The 15,853-nt window shown below is 35.6% G+C and overlaps 3 protein-coding genes and 1 pseudogene across 3 annotated transcripts; 2 read left to right on the forward strand and 2 right to left on the reverse strand.

The window, feature by feature from the left end:
• Positions 1-58: 58 nt before the first annotated feature.
• On the forward strand, positions 59-863 carry LOC114732432 (probable polyol transporter 4). Its single transcript, XM_028919712.1, has 2 exons — positions 59-560; positions 717-863. Exons 1-2 carry the CDS (start codon positions 60-62, stop codon positions 861-863), a joined length of 648 nt encoding a protein of 215 aa, XP_028775545.1. The 5' UTR covers position 59.
• Positions 864-3,078: 2,215 nt separating this feature from the next.
• LOC114732434 (lactosylceramide 4-alpha-galactosyltransferase-like) lies at positions 3,079-4,699 on the reverse strand. The gene has a single exon (XM_028919715.1). The coding sequence runs from the start codon at positions 4,697-4,699 to the stop codon at positions 3,305-3,307; it is 1,395 nt and encodes a 464-aa protein (XP_028775548.1). The 3' UTR covers positions 3,079-3,304.
• A 2,890-nt stretch (positions 4,700-7,589) lies between these two features.
• LOC114732436 (protein RTF1 homolog) lies at positions 7,590-10,713 on the reverse strand. Its single transcript, XM_028919717.1, is given in 3 exon segments — positions 7,590-8,510; positions 8,513-9,741; positions 10,358-10,713. Coding segments are annotated over 2 exon segments (1,944 nt in total). The 5' UTR covers positions 9,702-9,741; positions 10,358-10,713; the 3' UTR covers positions 7,590-7,755.
• A 1,114-nt stretch (positions 10,714-11,827) lies between these two features.
• LOC114732437 (epoxide hydrolase A-like) lies at positions 11,828-13,857 on the forward strand (annotated as a pseudogene).
• The last annotated feature ends 1,996 nt before the right edge of the window (positions 13,858-15,853 follow it).

The following is a 15,853-nucleotide window of genomic DNA, read 5'->3' on the forward strand; positions in this document are numbered from 1 at the left end:
GATAACAGGAACACTCAACTTCTTGCTGCAACAGTTGCTGTTGGATTCACGAAAAAACTATGTTCATCTTGGTAGCTATATTTCTCATTGACAAATTAGGCAGAAAGCCATTGCTGTTTGTGAGTACTATTGGTATGACTGTGTGTTTATTTGGGCTTAGCCTCTCTTTGGCTTTCTTTGGCCATGAAAAGGCAGGGATCATAATGGCAATTATTTCGGTTTGTGGGAATGTAGCTTTCTTCTCTATAGGACTTGGCCCTATATGCTGGGTTGTGTCATCTGAGATTTTCCCTTTGAGACTTAGAGCACAAGCATCAGCCCTTGGAGCAGTGGGAAGTAGGGTCAGTAGTGGGGTGCTCTCCATGTCCTTCCTCTCCGTTACTCGCGCCATTACAGTCGCAGGAACCTTCTTTGTCTTTGGGATTATTTCTTGCTCAGCTGTTGCCTTTGTTTACTACTGTGTTCCTGAAACAAAAGGGAAAACCTTGGAGGAGATTGAAAAGGTGTTCCAAGATGAGGGAGATGGCGAATGGCAAAGAAACGAGGTTGAAATGGGAGACGTGAGAGGCTGGTTCAGAAGTCATGAGTTATATGAACATATAAATATAATATATATACGGGTAACATGCATACTGTCAAGTTGGTGGCTGGCCATATTCTTGTGTGAGCGGAGATTTCTGCTTTTGATTCATAAAGGGTATGTTCTGTTGCTGCAGCATCCAGGACCTGGGGAACAAGACCTGCAGTTGCTAACAAAACAAAGAGGAGAAATTTTACTATGTGATGTTATTTCTTGTAGGAAGCCACCAATACGAGTCATTAAAATATTAGCTGAAGTAGATCTCAATGTGCATATGTATTAATATTGCTATGTAATTCTTTTCTTATTCTGTTGGGAGTTGAGTTCAGATTACATTGATTCATTTGTCAGAGTTATTTTATAATGGAAATTCTATTGTCTCTGTCTCTTGGGCTTGTTCTGGGACCATCGGTGGCATGGGCGTGGGCGTGGCATTGTCTCTGTCCCTAAGTTCTAGTGGTTTGATACTTGAGAGATCATTTGGTCATCGCTTTAATAATCAAGTGCATAATGGAACATGCTGATAGAACAAAGTCGTCCAAATTCTTGAAATAAAATGATTTTAGTTAATAAGTTTAAGATGAGTTGTTGAAAGAATATTAAATTAACAATAAAAGTTTTGTGGGAAAAAAAAATCTTTTTTCAGCTTTTTCTTTGAATAGCTTATCAAAGTAAGCTTTTTCCAATGCATTTTTCATGTGTTCTGTTTAAATTCTCATGGCAACAATGGGTTTAAAAAAAAAAACAGAAAAATCCTAAACAAACTGGCCCTTATTCATGTGTTTTAAGATTATTGCCAACTGCCAACTTCTAATGGAGGATGTTCATATTCCTCATCTCAGGAAAAAATGAACTAATATCTAGGCTTCATGCGTTACATAAAATTTGCAGGTGTAAATGATACTACTGTTCTGTGAATAATGTGTGTAGATATAGTTCCCATCGTGTTTATTTACTATTTGTCTGTTTTAGTTGGTGTAATTTAAGTTGTGCGGTAATTTAGTTTGTCTTTTCTTGCTGTCTTGATCAGCTTTGTCTTGTAGTGGTTGTGTGAGTTGTGACGACTGTAAGTTTGTCTTGTAAGCAATTGTGGCTTGTTGGCCCAAAAAAAATCATATAAAAAATAGAGAAATGACGATGCCTTTGGATTGGAGGATGGACCTGATGTCCTGATTAACTCTAATGCTTCTCTATTTCCTTTTTTTTTTTTTCCCCATGGGCAAAGAGGCAAAGAGTGCAGATTTTTTTGATCATCTAAATTTAGTTTAAATAGTTTAAATTTAATTATTGTTTTATAAATAAAAATAATATAAAATAAATATAATTTTAAACAAATATTTTAACGATAGTAATAATTTTTTTAAAAATAATTACATTATTTAAATTAGATCAAGATTTCGCGTCAGGGAGATATCACACCCAAATTAAAAAAACCCCAGCCAAAGCTTGACAACCACCATAAATGAACAAAAGATGAGCAAGGAGTTTGTGAGTGAACTAACGCCTAATTGTTGAAAGTAGGTTGAATCAACTGTTAGGGATATGACACTTTAAGGTTTGGAAATTGAAAAATATTAATTTTATAACTATTTAATAAAAATTAATTAACCAAAATATTCAGAAGCTAAGTTGTAAATTTTAAAAATTAAATTAAAAATTTCAGGACGTTCAGTTTGTCACATGCTAAATTAGAAAAAATAATGTAAACAAATAAAAAGTGCAAAAAATGGTTCAATTAAAAAGTGATTTTTTTTTTTGCCATAGTTAAAAAGTGATACTAGTACTTTGGATGTCTCTCTAAATCAACATGAAGCTCACTGTGAAGGACAGAGAGATGCCTACAATGATTAAACCTTGTCACCATGTGATGCAATTAATGCCACCATGACCCAGAAAAAGAAAGGGGAGCAAATTGAAGTCACAGACAAAAATAGTTCAATGACTTCATTATTCCATGTTTCACTACCTTGTTGGAATTAATCCACAACTGGTTTCATTGTCTTTTCCTTTGACCCACTCATGGAAGTTTTTGCCAGAAACACAATGAACTTATGATTTGAATACCCCTCAAACAGGGGAACAGAATGAAGCAGAGTGAACAGTAAGCAGAAAATACTTGCAATGTCCTTGAAAAATAAATCTGAGAGCAATGATCAGTTTATCAAAGCAAGTGAACTGGGAGAACATTTTGCATCCTAAGGATTTATTAAGACAGACTCTCTGCAATAAGCTTTTGTGAAGCAGCTATTTAAAGTAGAGTTAAAAAACTTTCACCACTGGGCCAAAATCTTCAATGTCCGGACCCGTAGGTCAATAAATCTTGACAAAAAAAAAATGAGTTTGTTGTCACATGCATGGGAGAAAGTAGGTGATCTATTCAGATAGGAAGCTGAGAGATCACTCTCACGACTTAATAGTCACAATCATGATAAGCCTTTTCCATTCCCTTCTGGAATTAAAAATCAGTCAATCTAATCCCACTTTCCAGATTCAAAACGTAATCAAAATCCAGACATGAAGGAAATAACATAAATTTTTTACCTCTTTCTTTCCAGATTCTGAAAGACATACAATAAGCCCTATGATTTCAAACTATATTTTTTTTCCTATAGTGGAATGAACCCAGTCACAATCAGTCCATATCCACTTACAATAAAGACAGTACAGAAAAGTTTTATAGGAATGACGATTCTATATAACCCTTTAGGTAGCTACAAACTTGAACTATGAGTTGCAGAAAATGCAACTCCTTGATATGATACTATCAACAATGCTTCCTTTTTCCACCTCAAGTTTCCCACTCCTCTTGTTCCACAAGTGCACAGCAAAACTTTCCTTGTTAATTTGTTCAAGTTTCTTCACCAGCCATTTTGATTGGAGTTCATCTCTGGGTCTCTGAAACAGATGAGCAATACTTCTCCAGTCCACAGGATAAAATGCAGATGGTGGCGTAACAGTGAAGTTAAATCCTGGTCTTCCACTCACCCTAGACACCACTCTTGAGACTAGGTAAGGACCGTTGTGACCCCACTTGTTCCCATCAAATGTGAGTGCAAATTCTTCAATGAACTTGGAAAGTAATGGATGCTTTTTATCAAATATCAGCAAAGCATTGTTCAGTCTGCTCCATTTCCCAGTTTTTGCATCCAAGTTCTGTGCTCCAATGGTGTTTCTCAGTTTAGAGAAACTCTTCAATACTATAACATCTGCGTCCATGTAAATGCCTCCAAACTTGTACAAAAGAGCAAGCCTAATCAAGTTTGAGAGGTTTTGGCCTAAAGAGATTTCACCTGGATTCACATTGCCTTCCTTCAAACGATTGTACCATGACTCTGCATGAGTGTCTTTGAATATACAATCAAAATCTGGGGCAACTGCTGTTACTCTGAACCCATTAGTCAAAAATGGCTTCAGGATTTGAGAGCCTCCATGGGAGTCCAGTGATTTGGATACTATCACCAAGCAAGCTTTTGGGTGAGACTTGAACAAGCTTTCCATGGCTGAAAATTGTATGTCACCAAATGATTCTAATGACGCAATCCAAGTCATGAAGAACCTGATCTTACAGGATGATGACGAGGAAGAGGAAGAAGAATTCTTCCCAGCAAAGAATACTTTGATTCTGGTCTGAAACCACGAGACCTGACCTTCTGAGCGCAAACTTCTTAGGCCCCTCTTGTGTCTCCTGGCTCGTCTCGACCTGTGGAAGAGAAATTTCTCGGCAGTTGTCGCGGGAAATGACGAATTTTGCAAGATGGGCAAATGAATTTTCGAGAAAGTCGCAGATGAATCCTTGTTGATGGCAAACAGCACAGAAGAAGACAGCTTCAACTGGGAAGAAGAAGAAGAAGACCATTTCCGAACTGATTCTTCCCTGACGTCACTCACAGGCGAGAAAACAATGGGTTTCGACAGCGGTGTGGCCAAGAAAGGGACATGAACCCAGAAAACTGTGAAACCATTGTAAGCCAAGAGGAAGAGAAGAAGAAAAGCGAAACAGTAAGTGGGGAAGCAGAAGAATATAGCAAGCACGGATCTTTTCAAGTCCTGAACTTGGTGAAGGAGAAGAAGAAAGGGTAAGTGAAACTGAGTTGGTGGTTTCGTCGTGCTCTCAGTCATGGCCTTTGGGCTGGTTTTGGGTTAAACAGACTATTCAAAAAGTTTCAACTTTCAACTTTTGATTTTGAAAGCAGTCCGGAGAGAAAGGAGGAGAGCATTCTAATGGCGGTAGCGGGAGAAAGGATCATAAAATAAGAGTATTAATTGGGTATTGAGTTTTAGGACCTTGGGAACCAAAAAACGTATAAAGCGGAGATATTGAGGGCCCTGCTCGGGAGTGAGAGTGAGAAAACTTCAGAAAGGAACAGCGCGGACGGGCCTCCTGGTTCACGTTGGATGGCTGCCTTACCGTCTCCTTCCAATTTTTTATAATGCGAAATTATTTAATTCAAACACACTATCAATAAAATAATTTTAACTAATTTATGTTTTACAATTTTTTCCATCTTTCCCCTTCTATCTTTAATTAATACTCCTAATTTTTCAATGATAATGTTATATCAGAAAATAGAAGATGCCTAAGAATTATTAAGAATTGTAATATTATGGTAAGCTTGGTGGACGAGCCAAATTTACTTGGGTCAAGTCTTTTTTATTCTTCAATTATGAATATTTTAAAAAATTACTATGTACTCCTAAAATTTTATAAATTATCTCATATATAAAAAGACTATGCCCTCCATTTTTATTTATAATTAATAAACGAACAATATATAATATAAAAGTTATAAAAAAAATACCATATCCTATTAGAAGTTATATTTTTTTTCTGACCGTACTGTAAACAATATCCTTTTAATGATATCACAGAAATCAAACAAATTAATTAATTAATCTTATTTACCCTCTAACTCATTTTCTGTTATCAACACTTATATTAATGCCTTGTATTTGTTTTGCCATATTTATTAAAATTTGTAATTTGGCTTATTTTTTAAAAACATAAATAATGATATTCAGATTAATCTTATTTACCCCATAATTTCTTGCAAAAATTTTTGTTCAACCGTACCCGTCAATTTTTGTAAAAGGTAGGCAAAATTTGGTAAAAGATCACGAAATATGCGAGTACTTGCTAATTTTTTATTATAATATTTTCTTATTAATTCTTAATTAAATTTAAAATGTGTAATTTACCCATCTGAAAAAGAATTTAGAATTACGAATTTACGATCTGACAGTGCACACAACAACTGCTGGCATGAAAATACAAAATACTACTGACATGCTCAACTTGACTGGGACCAAATTAATTGACTCGAGCCCGACGACAAATAATTATGGGACGAAACAAGAGACTGACGTGATAATGCCAGAGTTAATTATATTTTATAATCATCCTAAAATATGATTTGATTTTAAAATATTAAAAACAAAAGACATCAAATTCACAAATGCTGACATTTTTTTTTTTTGAAAAATAAGTTTTTTTTACTGAGAAATAATAACCAGTAATAAAATAACATAAGCAGTAGATTTTTGTAACTTTCATGCAATACATGGAAAAATATAACAAATTATTGATTGAATTGAATCGATCAGACTTTTTATATTGAAAAAAAGGATGAAAGAACCATTTTCACTCTGCCTTCGTCAATTTTGATGAGAAAAATGCTCATCTTAGAGCTTTGATGACAAAAAAAAAAAAAAGAAAAAAAGAATGCAAGATATCAACTTTACAAATTTTAAAACGAAAAACGTAATTTACAACTAAACCACCTCGAAATTATGTCTATATAAAAAAGGATTAAAGAACCATTTTAATTCTGCCTTCGTCGATCTTGATGAGAAAAATACTCATCTTAGGGCTTTGGTGACAAAAAATAAGAATGCAAGATATCAAATTTGCACATTTTAAAATGAACAACCTAATTTACAACTAAACCATCTCAAAATTATATCTATATATATTACCTCCGGTCCTTAATATAAGAACTAGTTAATTAATTTGAATAGATTAAGAAAATTTGTTAAGTTAATTATTTGTAATAAATAGGTGTTATTTTTCCTAAAATACCCCTGCTAATCATATATATATTAACTAAAACTATCATTTGATTGGATCTTTAACATGTTTAACTACCATAAGGATTACCTAAAAAAAAAAAGATAAACATTAGAGATAAACCGGACTGAGGTTTGATATTTCAGACTAAATTGAAAATCAAACTTACTCTTATATTAAAGATTAGAAGTAGTATATATTTTAAATTACTTACAAGCATCCCATCTCTTTTTTTTTTGGAGAATGTTTCTTTCTCGATCTTCTACTTAGAGCAAACTAATCTGTTTAAAATGACTTATAAATAGTTTTTCAATCAAAATTTATAAAACATAAAATAAGTACATAAAAAAAATTTGTCTAAATTTACATAAAACATACTTGTAAATTTTTATTTAAGTAATTCCAAAAAGACTACCGGTTTTCTTTCTCCGCGACCAAAGCCACGGGATAGATGAAAGCCTTCAACTTTCCTAATGGAATGGTCCATCCAAGAACCGCTCCAGTTTTCCCAGGAGCTGTTAGACTTTCCCTGTCGGGTATTGGTTCAGTTATTAATTTACAATGAAGCTCCACCGAAAATTGTTGCTTTGGATTCAAATGTCACACCATCTTAGAATTTTACCGTTGAGGAGCTCCATAATAAGTCTGGCGCTTTTGGAATGCTTTAGCATTTACAAAATTAAAGAAATAGCAACCGCTCTTAACATCCCTGAACCAGAAAATGGAAGGCTTGAGTCACAGCACACGGTCCAGTACAGAGGAAATATGAACTAACAGAATTTGCAAGACAACTTCCTCTGAGACCTAACATTTTTGCTTTTATCTTAGTCTTATTCCAATTCCAAGCATCGAATAACGAATTACGGTAAGAATTACAGGCATATATCTACTCCAACGGTCTCCATTTAAATATTTTACGTGTGAGGAAAAAGAATGAAAACACGATGAACACACAAAAAGGATTTAAGATATCATAGGACAAGTCATACAGAATCAGCATAAACCGGTTTCCGCCTATCTTTCTTTCGCCAACAAAACAGAGTCCATATTAATAATACAGTTGCCTCATTTACCATAACCAGCATGATATGACTGGGAGCAGCAACACACTTCATAGGAGTCCCCTTCTTCTCTTGTAATCACTAACAGTCAATGTCAATGCATGCCTCCTGCCATCATTTTCTGGGACTCGAAATCCCACCGTTGCTTCTATTCTTTGCTTCCTTCCCATGAAACCAGCCTGAGCTCCCTGGGCTCCACCAAACTTCTGAAGTATTGCTAATGAAATTGGCAACTCAAAATTGTGCAGCACATTTGACTCGGTCCCTTGATCCACTGGAGCACTTGTATCTACTAGCTTGCCAGCACCAGCAGCTGCTTCCAGAGCTGCAGCAGTAGCCACCATACCGGCCTCCGAAGTTGCTCCTGTGCCATTGATGCCTGCACCAACCACTGGGCCATTGGCATTATTATTTCCAGCTTCACCAGGTTTTGAAGCATAGTAGTTCCTTGATCGAGTCCATCTCCTTGAAAATGGATCATAACCTGCCTCCCCAGCTTTCAAGACTGCACTGAGTGGCCTCAATTCAGAAGCATTTTTAAAATTCTCAAACCTGTTCTTTCTGTTCATCTCAGCCAGCTTCAATGCCTTGGCATCCTTCTCCTTTGCTTGTCTGACTGCCTCTAATTCTAATAGTCTTGCCTTGATTCTCTCGACTTCTGCCTCATTGTTCTTACTCTGTGCTATCTCCAATTCCCTCCTCAGTCGATCTTTCTCAGCTGCAATATTTAATGGCCTTGATGAAGAAGATTTTTTCTCCTGTAACATCTGTTTGACAGTAGCTGCAGAGTATACAAATGTGTTAATCTTTGGATAGCTTGTTTTTTGTCCAACACATCTTGTTTGCTTGGCATCCTGCCACCACTTCGCTCTACTTCTTTAACCCATTGTTTGAATTCTTCCTCAATTGGTGCAGAGTCGCTAACCATAGCCATTTGCCACCTAGCAGCAGAATTTTCATTTCCCCAAGTAACATTTAGGTACTTGTATGTAGTTTTATTCTCTAGTCTATATTGCCGCTCAGGTTCTGTGGCATCAACATTTTTCACCATGCAAAGGCGGTAGATCGGGCCAGACTTCGATCTACCAATACCAACTCTTACGAAGCAACCAACAATTAAATCTTCAAAGAAAGGCTCCATAAACCATTTAGCTAGTTTTGACCTGCGAATTGTAATTTCTCTAATATCCTCAAATGTTGGCCCATCAGACATTGCCCTATCATCATCACTGTCACCAATCCCTCCATCCCCAGTTGAACCTTCATCATCACTATGAGACCTACTTTCACTCTCACTATGGCTTGAACTACTAAGGCTTGTTGAAGTAAAAGGCTTGCCCTTCGGTGAAAAATGCCGAGACCCTGAACCTCTGGATGCCTCTCTCAGTCTACGGTGGGCTTCTGGATCTTGCTGTTTCAACCTCTTTGCTCGCAATTCATTTAGCGCATCATCCTTAGCAGCTGACCTGTCAGCAGATCTGGCTGATGAACGCACACGAGATGATGGAAGAGGAGGAGTTTGTTTTCTGGGCACGCTTGTCTTTCCTTTCTCACGCTTTGATGCTATCTTCCCCAACAAATTTTTATCATCCTTTTTGCTTGCCCTATCAGACAAGATCATCTCTCTTTGAAGTTCAGTCATTTCAGAGAGCTTCCGCCGGTCATCTTCGTTTTTATATAGATCATCACCAATGTCAGATTCATCACTGCTATCACCCTCGTGATGGGAATGACCATCATCCCCATCCCCTTCTTGACTAACCTGATCATCATCTCTTTCTGTTGAATCTAATCTCTTCTTTAAAGGAACTTGAGATCCAGAGGGCTTTCTGCTTGCAAAGTTAAGATCATCATCTGAATCATCATCCCTAGAATCACTCCCACCATCTGAATATGAGCCATCATGTTGCCTCCTCGAAGAAGGTAGAGACTGGCGATTTCTCCCCGTCCCAGTTCTTCCCGCAGCTTCCAAAAGTAAATTTTCTAAATCTGCCATAATAGTCCCCCTTCAGCGTTTGAATTCAAACTGATCCTACCTGCATATAAACCAAGGTATTAATTGCTGTCACATAAGCCACAAAACAGCTTTAGAGCCATGAAAGCATATACAAAGTAATTAGATGTATACATGCAAGCTTGGTAACAATATCAAGAGTTGACAACTACAGATGAATACGATCAACTCAGCTATGTGGGTGTCAATTAACAATGGCGGGGAGATGGGGTTGTGGCTGAGGTCTTAGGACCTCTTTGGTTGGGCGAAACGGCAATCAGACTCCTGTTGGCTGCACAAAGGGGGAGAACAGAGCAGCAGCTAGGGAAGAAGGTTCAAGCGGAAAGAGATGTTTCCTGCCAGGGGCGGAGGAATAGCTTGGTCCAGAAAGGCAGAGGGAGATAAAACTACCGAACTACCCATGAAGAAGCAGAACGGGTTGATAAAGAGGCATTTGCGCCGGATTTGGGCAGAAGAAGTTGAACAGATGAAAATTTTACTTGCACACAGCGGAGCATCAGTAATTCGCCCCCCCTCCCCAGCCCCAACCCCAACCCAACTCAAACGAAATACTTCGCTGCGCACATGTAATAACCGAAGAGGACAACTATAATCGCATCGACTGGAGGGATGAAAAGAGATTTATATGTAATCCTAACCTTGAAGGCAAAAGTCTCGCTCTCCAACGGACTCTAGACCAAGAGATTTCTGTCGCCTTTGTCTCCGCTGTGACCTCCGGCGCCGATTCCCTCTTATCCGTCGAGTCTCAGCCGACGGCCACGTTGCAGCACCGAGCTCTCTCACCCTGGATTTCCCTAGTCGTTCTCGCCCAAAAAATTGGCCCCAGCCACCGATTTTCTCTAACCTCCGGCACCGCTGTCGCAGTCGGTAAGGAATCCCTCTTCTCCGTCAATCCCTCAGTCACCGACGACACGTGCTGGCCCCAAAACCATCGACCCAGCCAAGCCGCCAAGCCCTCGTAGATTCTGATCCAACCTAATGGTACTTCACATCGTGAGGAAGAGATGTCGGGTCCGTTTGGATCAGCGATTGAAAAAGCAGCTTATAGAAAAAGTAGCTTATAGAAAAGTGAAGTTGGTAAAAGTTAAATTGGATAAGCTGAATTGTGTTTGGATTGGAGTTCAGACAAGCTAGTTTACAAAAATGAGATTGGAAAAAGTTTGTTTGGATTATAGTTGAGTAAAAGTAATTTTGGCTGAAAAATTGCCAAAATGGGTATGAGTTTTAATAAATAATAAAACATGATTAAAAAAATAATTTCACATAATACAATGAAATTAAAATAATTTAATATGAAGAAGTCATAAAAAATATTTTAAATATAAAGTGAAATATAAAAAATAAAAGTATATTTTTAGGAGCATATTTAAAAATAAAAATATATTTCTAACTTATTCATTACTTTCAACTAATTTTAATTGATTTTTTATTATCTACAAATTAGTTATTTGAGGCTTATAATAAGAATCAAAAGAAGTAATAAATTTCTTAACTTTTTCTCTCTTCATATTTCAAAAGCCATAAGCCATAAGCTATAAGCCATAAGCTGTTAATTTTAGCTTATAGCTTATTGTAGCTTTTCAGACATAAGCCCGATTACAAATAAGTGTTGCCAAACAGACCCTACTTTTTTCAATTGAGCTTATAGAGCTTATAGAGCTTATAAGCTACTTATAAGCTCTAAAAAAGTGTTTCCAAACAGGCACGTCAAGATGTGGGAGCCTGGCAGGCACCTCGCAGTTTACTTGATTTTTTTTTTTTAAATAACCAAATTCAACTTTAAATTTTACTCCGGAGTAAACTGTAACATATTTTCCTGAAATTTACAAACTAAAAATTTATACTTTATTAATGACAGCCGAATCAGGTAATTAATTATTCAACAAATATACCATCAAAGTCATATTTTAGGTAGATCACTATTTTTTGAAAAATAGATTTTTATATGTATTTTAAAATTCAATTATATTAATTTAACTTAATATAGTTATTCAACAATTAATTTTTATATATTCTAAATTGAATTTCAAAATTTTCATTAATTAGTTATCGCATTATTTTGATTTTTGGTGACTCTTTGTGCTTGGAACACTGAATGCTGCTGATAAGCAGATTTTTTAGTCCTAGCCGTCCAAGAGTTTCGGAGAAGATGGAATTGAATCAAATTCAGCACAAGTTCGTCAACTCTGGGGGCCTAAAACTCCACATAGCTGAAATCGGAGAGGGTCTGAATTCTCTACACCTCATCATCATCATCATCTTCTTCTTCTTCTTCTTGAATCAAACACCCATTTTCATTTTCGCTTGCAGGTCCTAACGTCGTCGTTTTCCTTCATGGATTCCCGGAGATATGGTACACCTGGCGCCACCAGATGATTGCCCTGGCCAATGCTGGATTCAGAGCGATTGCCCCCGATTACAGAGGCTACGGGCTTTCCGATCCACCACCCGAACCCGAAAAGGCGACCTTATCCGATTCACTGTCTACTTGGCAATTTCTCTTTGTGAGTTCTACTTGTAAACTGTTTTGAATACAATTCCATGATCTCAATATCAATTGTGCACCTCTGATAAATTGAAAGATACATTTTTTTTTGGTCAAAAGAGTAAGAATAAAAGAAATATTAGAATGGAAGTACTAAGCACAGAGACATGCCTACTTGCAACTGATGAGAATGTATTGTTAGTCACTTGCCTAATAACCTAATTCTCTCTGTTTTTTGGCCAGCCTGATAACCTAATTCAAGAGCCCCAACTCTATATGTATTTGTAGGTTTTTCTGATAGGAAAAGATTTTGGAGCTACGCCTGCATATCTTTTTTCTATTCTGCATCCGGAAAGGGTCTTAGGAGTTGTCACGTTGGGGGTTCCTTTTGTGCCTCCAGGTCCTTCTGTTAGGAGAAGTATCTTCCTGAAGGCTTCTATATCTTGAGATGGAGAGTAAGTTTCAATCCTTATTCATTCTTTCATACCCCATACACACACACACGCACTTACACACTTATTAGTTTGTTTCTGTCCATTCCAATTCATTTCAGGAGCCAGGAAGGGCAGAGGCTGATTTTGGACGCCTTGATGCAAAGACGGTTGTGCGAAAAGTTTACATTCTCTTCTCCAGAAGTGAGATCCCAATAGCTCAGGAGAACCAGGAGATCATGGATATGGTGGAGCCATCGGCTCCACTTCCCCCTTGGATCACAGAAGAAGATCTCGCAACATATGGAGATTTGTATGAGAAATCTGGATTTCAAACAGCTTTACAAGTTCCATACAGGTACTTGAGAGTGACTACTCTTGATATATCTGAAACTATGAAGCAAAAACATGATAAAATTTATAGCATCCATGTGTCAATCAAGAATCGTATTGGGTTTGACATATGTTTTTCTTCACAAGTCTATGTGCTACATATATTAAAGAGAGGACAAAAAAAGCATGAAATGTTAATATGAAAGAGCTCTTGATTTCGCAGCAGATCTCATCATGTACTCTTGCTTTTCTGGGAATTTCACATGTTAGTGGACTTTGCTTGGATCCTAAACATTGTGTGGTTTCTCTTCTAATGCAAGAGTGGATTTGTTGTAGAAACTTTCTACCAGAAGTGGTGCAGAGTATGAATTTTTGCTTGTGACATTGGATTTGATTGGCATGATAGGTCATTTGGTGAAGAGTTGAATTTAGCAGATCCAGTGGTAAAAGTTCCTGCGTTTCTGATAATGGGTGGCAAGGATTATGTGCTTAAATTTCCAGGGATTGAAGATCTAGTGAAGAGTGAAAAGGCTAAAAAACTTGTTCCCAATTTGGAGATCACATTCATCCCTGAAGGAACCCACTTTGTTCACGAGCAATTCCCTGGACAAGTGAATCACCTTATCCTCTGCTTCCTTGGTAAGCAAATTTGATTTTGAATTGTAAATTATGAATTTGTTTTGTATGTGTTGTGTGAAATGACTTGTATGGATTTGAAATAAATAATCTCTTCTCTGTGTCTTTGTGGAAAATGACTTTTTTTCTTGGGGAGTTTCATCATGATCTTGCTCGATCAACTCTCGACAAATTAAATATTATTGCAGCTATATATCAATTTGTATGACAATTTTATGGAAAGTTATGAGACTTTGAGATTCTCATCTCAAAACATTGATCTCCAAGACCCCCAAAAAAAAATTCAAACGAACCTATGCATGGCAAAGAACGATATCATAATGAAAAAGACGTGTGGAAAAGACAAGAAGATAGAAAATAGTGTTGAGTTATCCTTCTTAAACTATCGACATATTCCAAGGTCCTCTGTATGACTGAATAGCATGTGAAATACAGCACCACTACTTGATAGTATAATGGTTCAAATCGATGGTCAAGCCAAAATGCCCACTTTCTAGCATGAAGACAAAATATATTAAATTTGACATGTTGTCGTGGAAGATACATAAATGTAACTTGTATTATTTATACTTAAATTATTCAAAATTTAGTATTTGTCTGGGATCATGATTAAAATTCTAGAGGCATTTGTTCACGGTACTTGTTCATATGATTCGAAACAAATTTTATTTATTTATTTATCTCGTATTTTATAAATTATTATTGAAATGTTATTTTTAAAAGATTTTTTCCTAATTCCAAACTAGTCCTAATATTTGGTGAGTACCATATTGAAATTTAACCCGGTTTAATCCCAGCTTCTTAGACGTGATTAAATTATATTCTATTTTGATGCGCAAGATGTTTAGAATGGGGGTAATTATACGCTATGGTAGTAATGTGCGCCGTACATGCAATAAAAATTTAGAAAATATTTGGATGAAAGTCAAATTATAATTTTAAAAGTACTTTTACGATATACGAAATAAATATATAAAAGAGTCTGTTTCGTTTTATGAAAAATTGTTTTTTAAAAGTATTTTTTTATCTTGTCAAACACTCCCTTAAAAATGACGACTTCTTATTCCAGCACAACAAAAGCACATCTTGTGATTCCTTCATTTTCATTTATCGGACAGCTTTGAATATTTCACATGGACAAAATAAAACATACTATTAATTAAATAAAAAATAAATTCAATCAAATTAAATTAAATTCTAACTCAATCTTGCTCATCTCTCTTAGGGTGTGTTTGGATGAAACCAAACTGTAGTTTGTAAAAGTGATTCTGGAGAATAGATTTTGGGGAAAATAGATTCTGTGAAGAATAGATTTTGTAAAAAAGTGATTCTGAGAAGTGAGAGTGTTTGGATAGTTGTTATCAGAAGCACTTTTTATATATACAAATTACTAAAAAAAAGACATAAGTTAATATGATAATTACAGAAAAAATAGATTTTATGATATATTTTAATTTGAAGGAATAAAATTGTTAATAATATATTTTTTACTAACATAATTAATAATACATAAGATAATATAATTAATAAATAATTAATGTGTATATATATTTATAAAATATAAGATTAAATATGTTTATCAAAAAATATGTTTATAAAAAAAATAACAAGATACATATCATATAAGCTCTCACACTCTCCCTTTTTTCTCCAAAAGCAAAAAAATTTTGCTTTTTCCAAAACTATGGTTTTGATTTTTAGAGGGGTGTTTGGGTGATTGACACCCCAAACCATGGTTTGGGTCCCCAAACCATGGTTTGGGTCCCCAACCATGGTTTGAGGTGTCACCCAAACACACCCTTAATCTCTCTCTACCGTAATTATTCAACAATAGAAATATAAGGGTATTCTTGAAAAATATATTAATTACTTTATAGTAGATGTTAGGCAAAAAAAATTAGTTCATATATTTGTAAAATAAGAAAATATGAATGTAAAAAACTTTTAGAAGATGATTTATGAATAAGAATGGAAGGTGCGTGTTAATTTATAGCAAACACTTTCTTAGACAACCATGGTGGAAACGTTTGTAGTTAAAAATAAAGCACAAATAGAAAGAGTGTAATTTGTGCTTTATAAAAGTTTAAGAAATTATACTAGCTTCTGTTTTTAATATAAGACTCCATTTATGAATTTAAAAAGATTTATAATATATGTTATATCTTTTTGAAATATTTATATATATTGTTATATTATATATCAATTCGTATGTTAGAAAATTTTTTAAAAATGATTAAATGTAAATATTT

Source organism: Neltuma alba, unplaced genomic scaffold, assembly GCF_004799145.2.
Source record: "Neltuma alba isolate B1F8T4 unplaced genomic scaffold, ASM479914v2 tig00012911_pilon, whole genome shotgun sequence".
Taxonomy (NCBI): Eukaryota; Viridiplantae; Streptophyta; class Magnoliopsida; order Fabales; family Fabaceae; genus Neltuma; species Neltuma alba.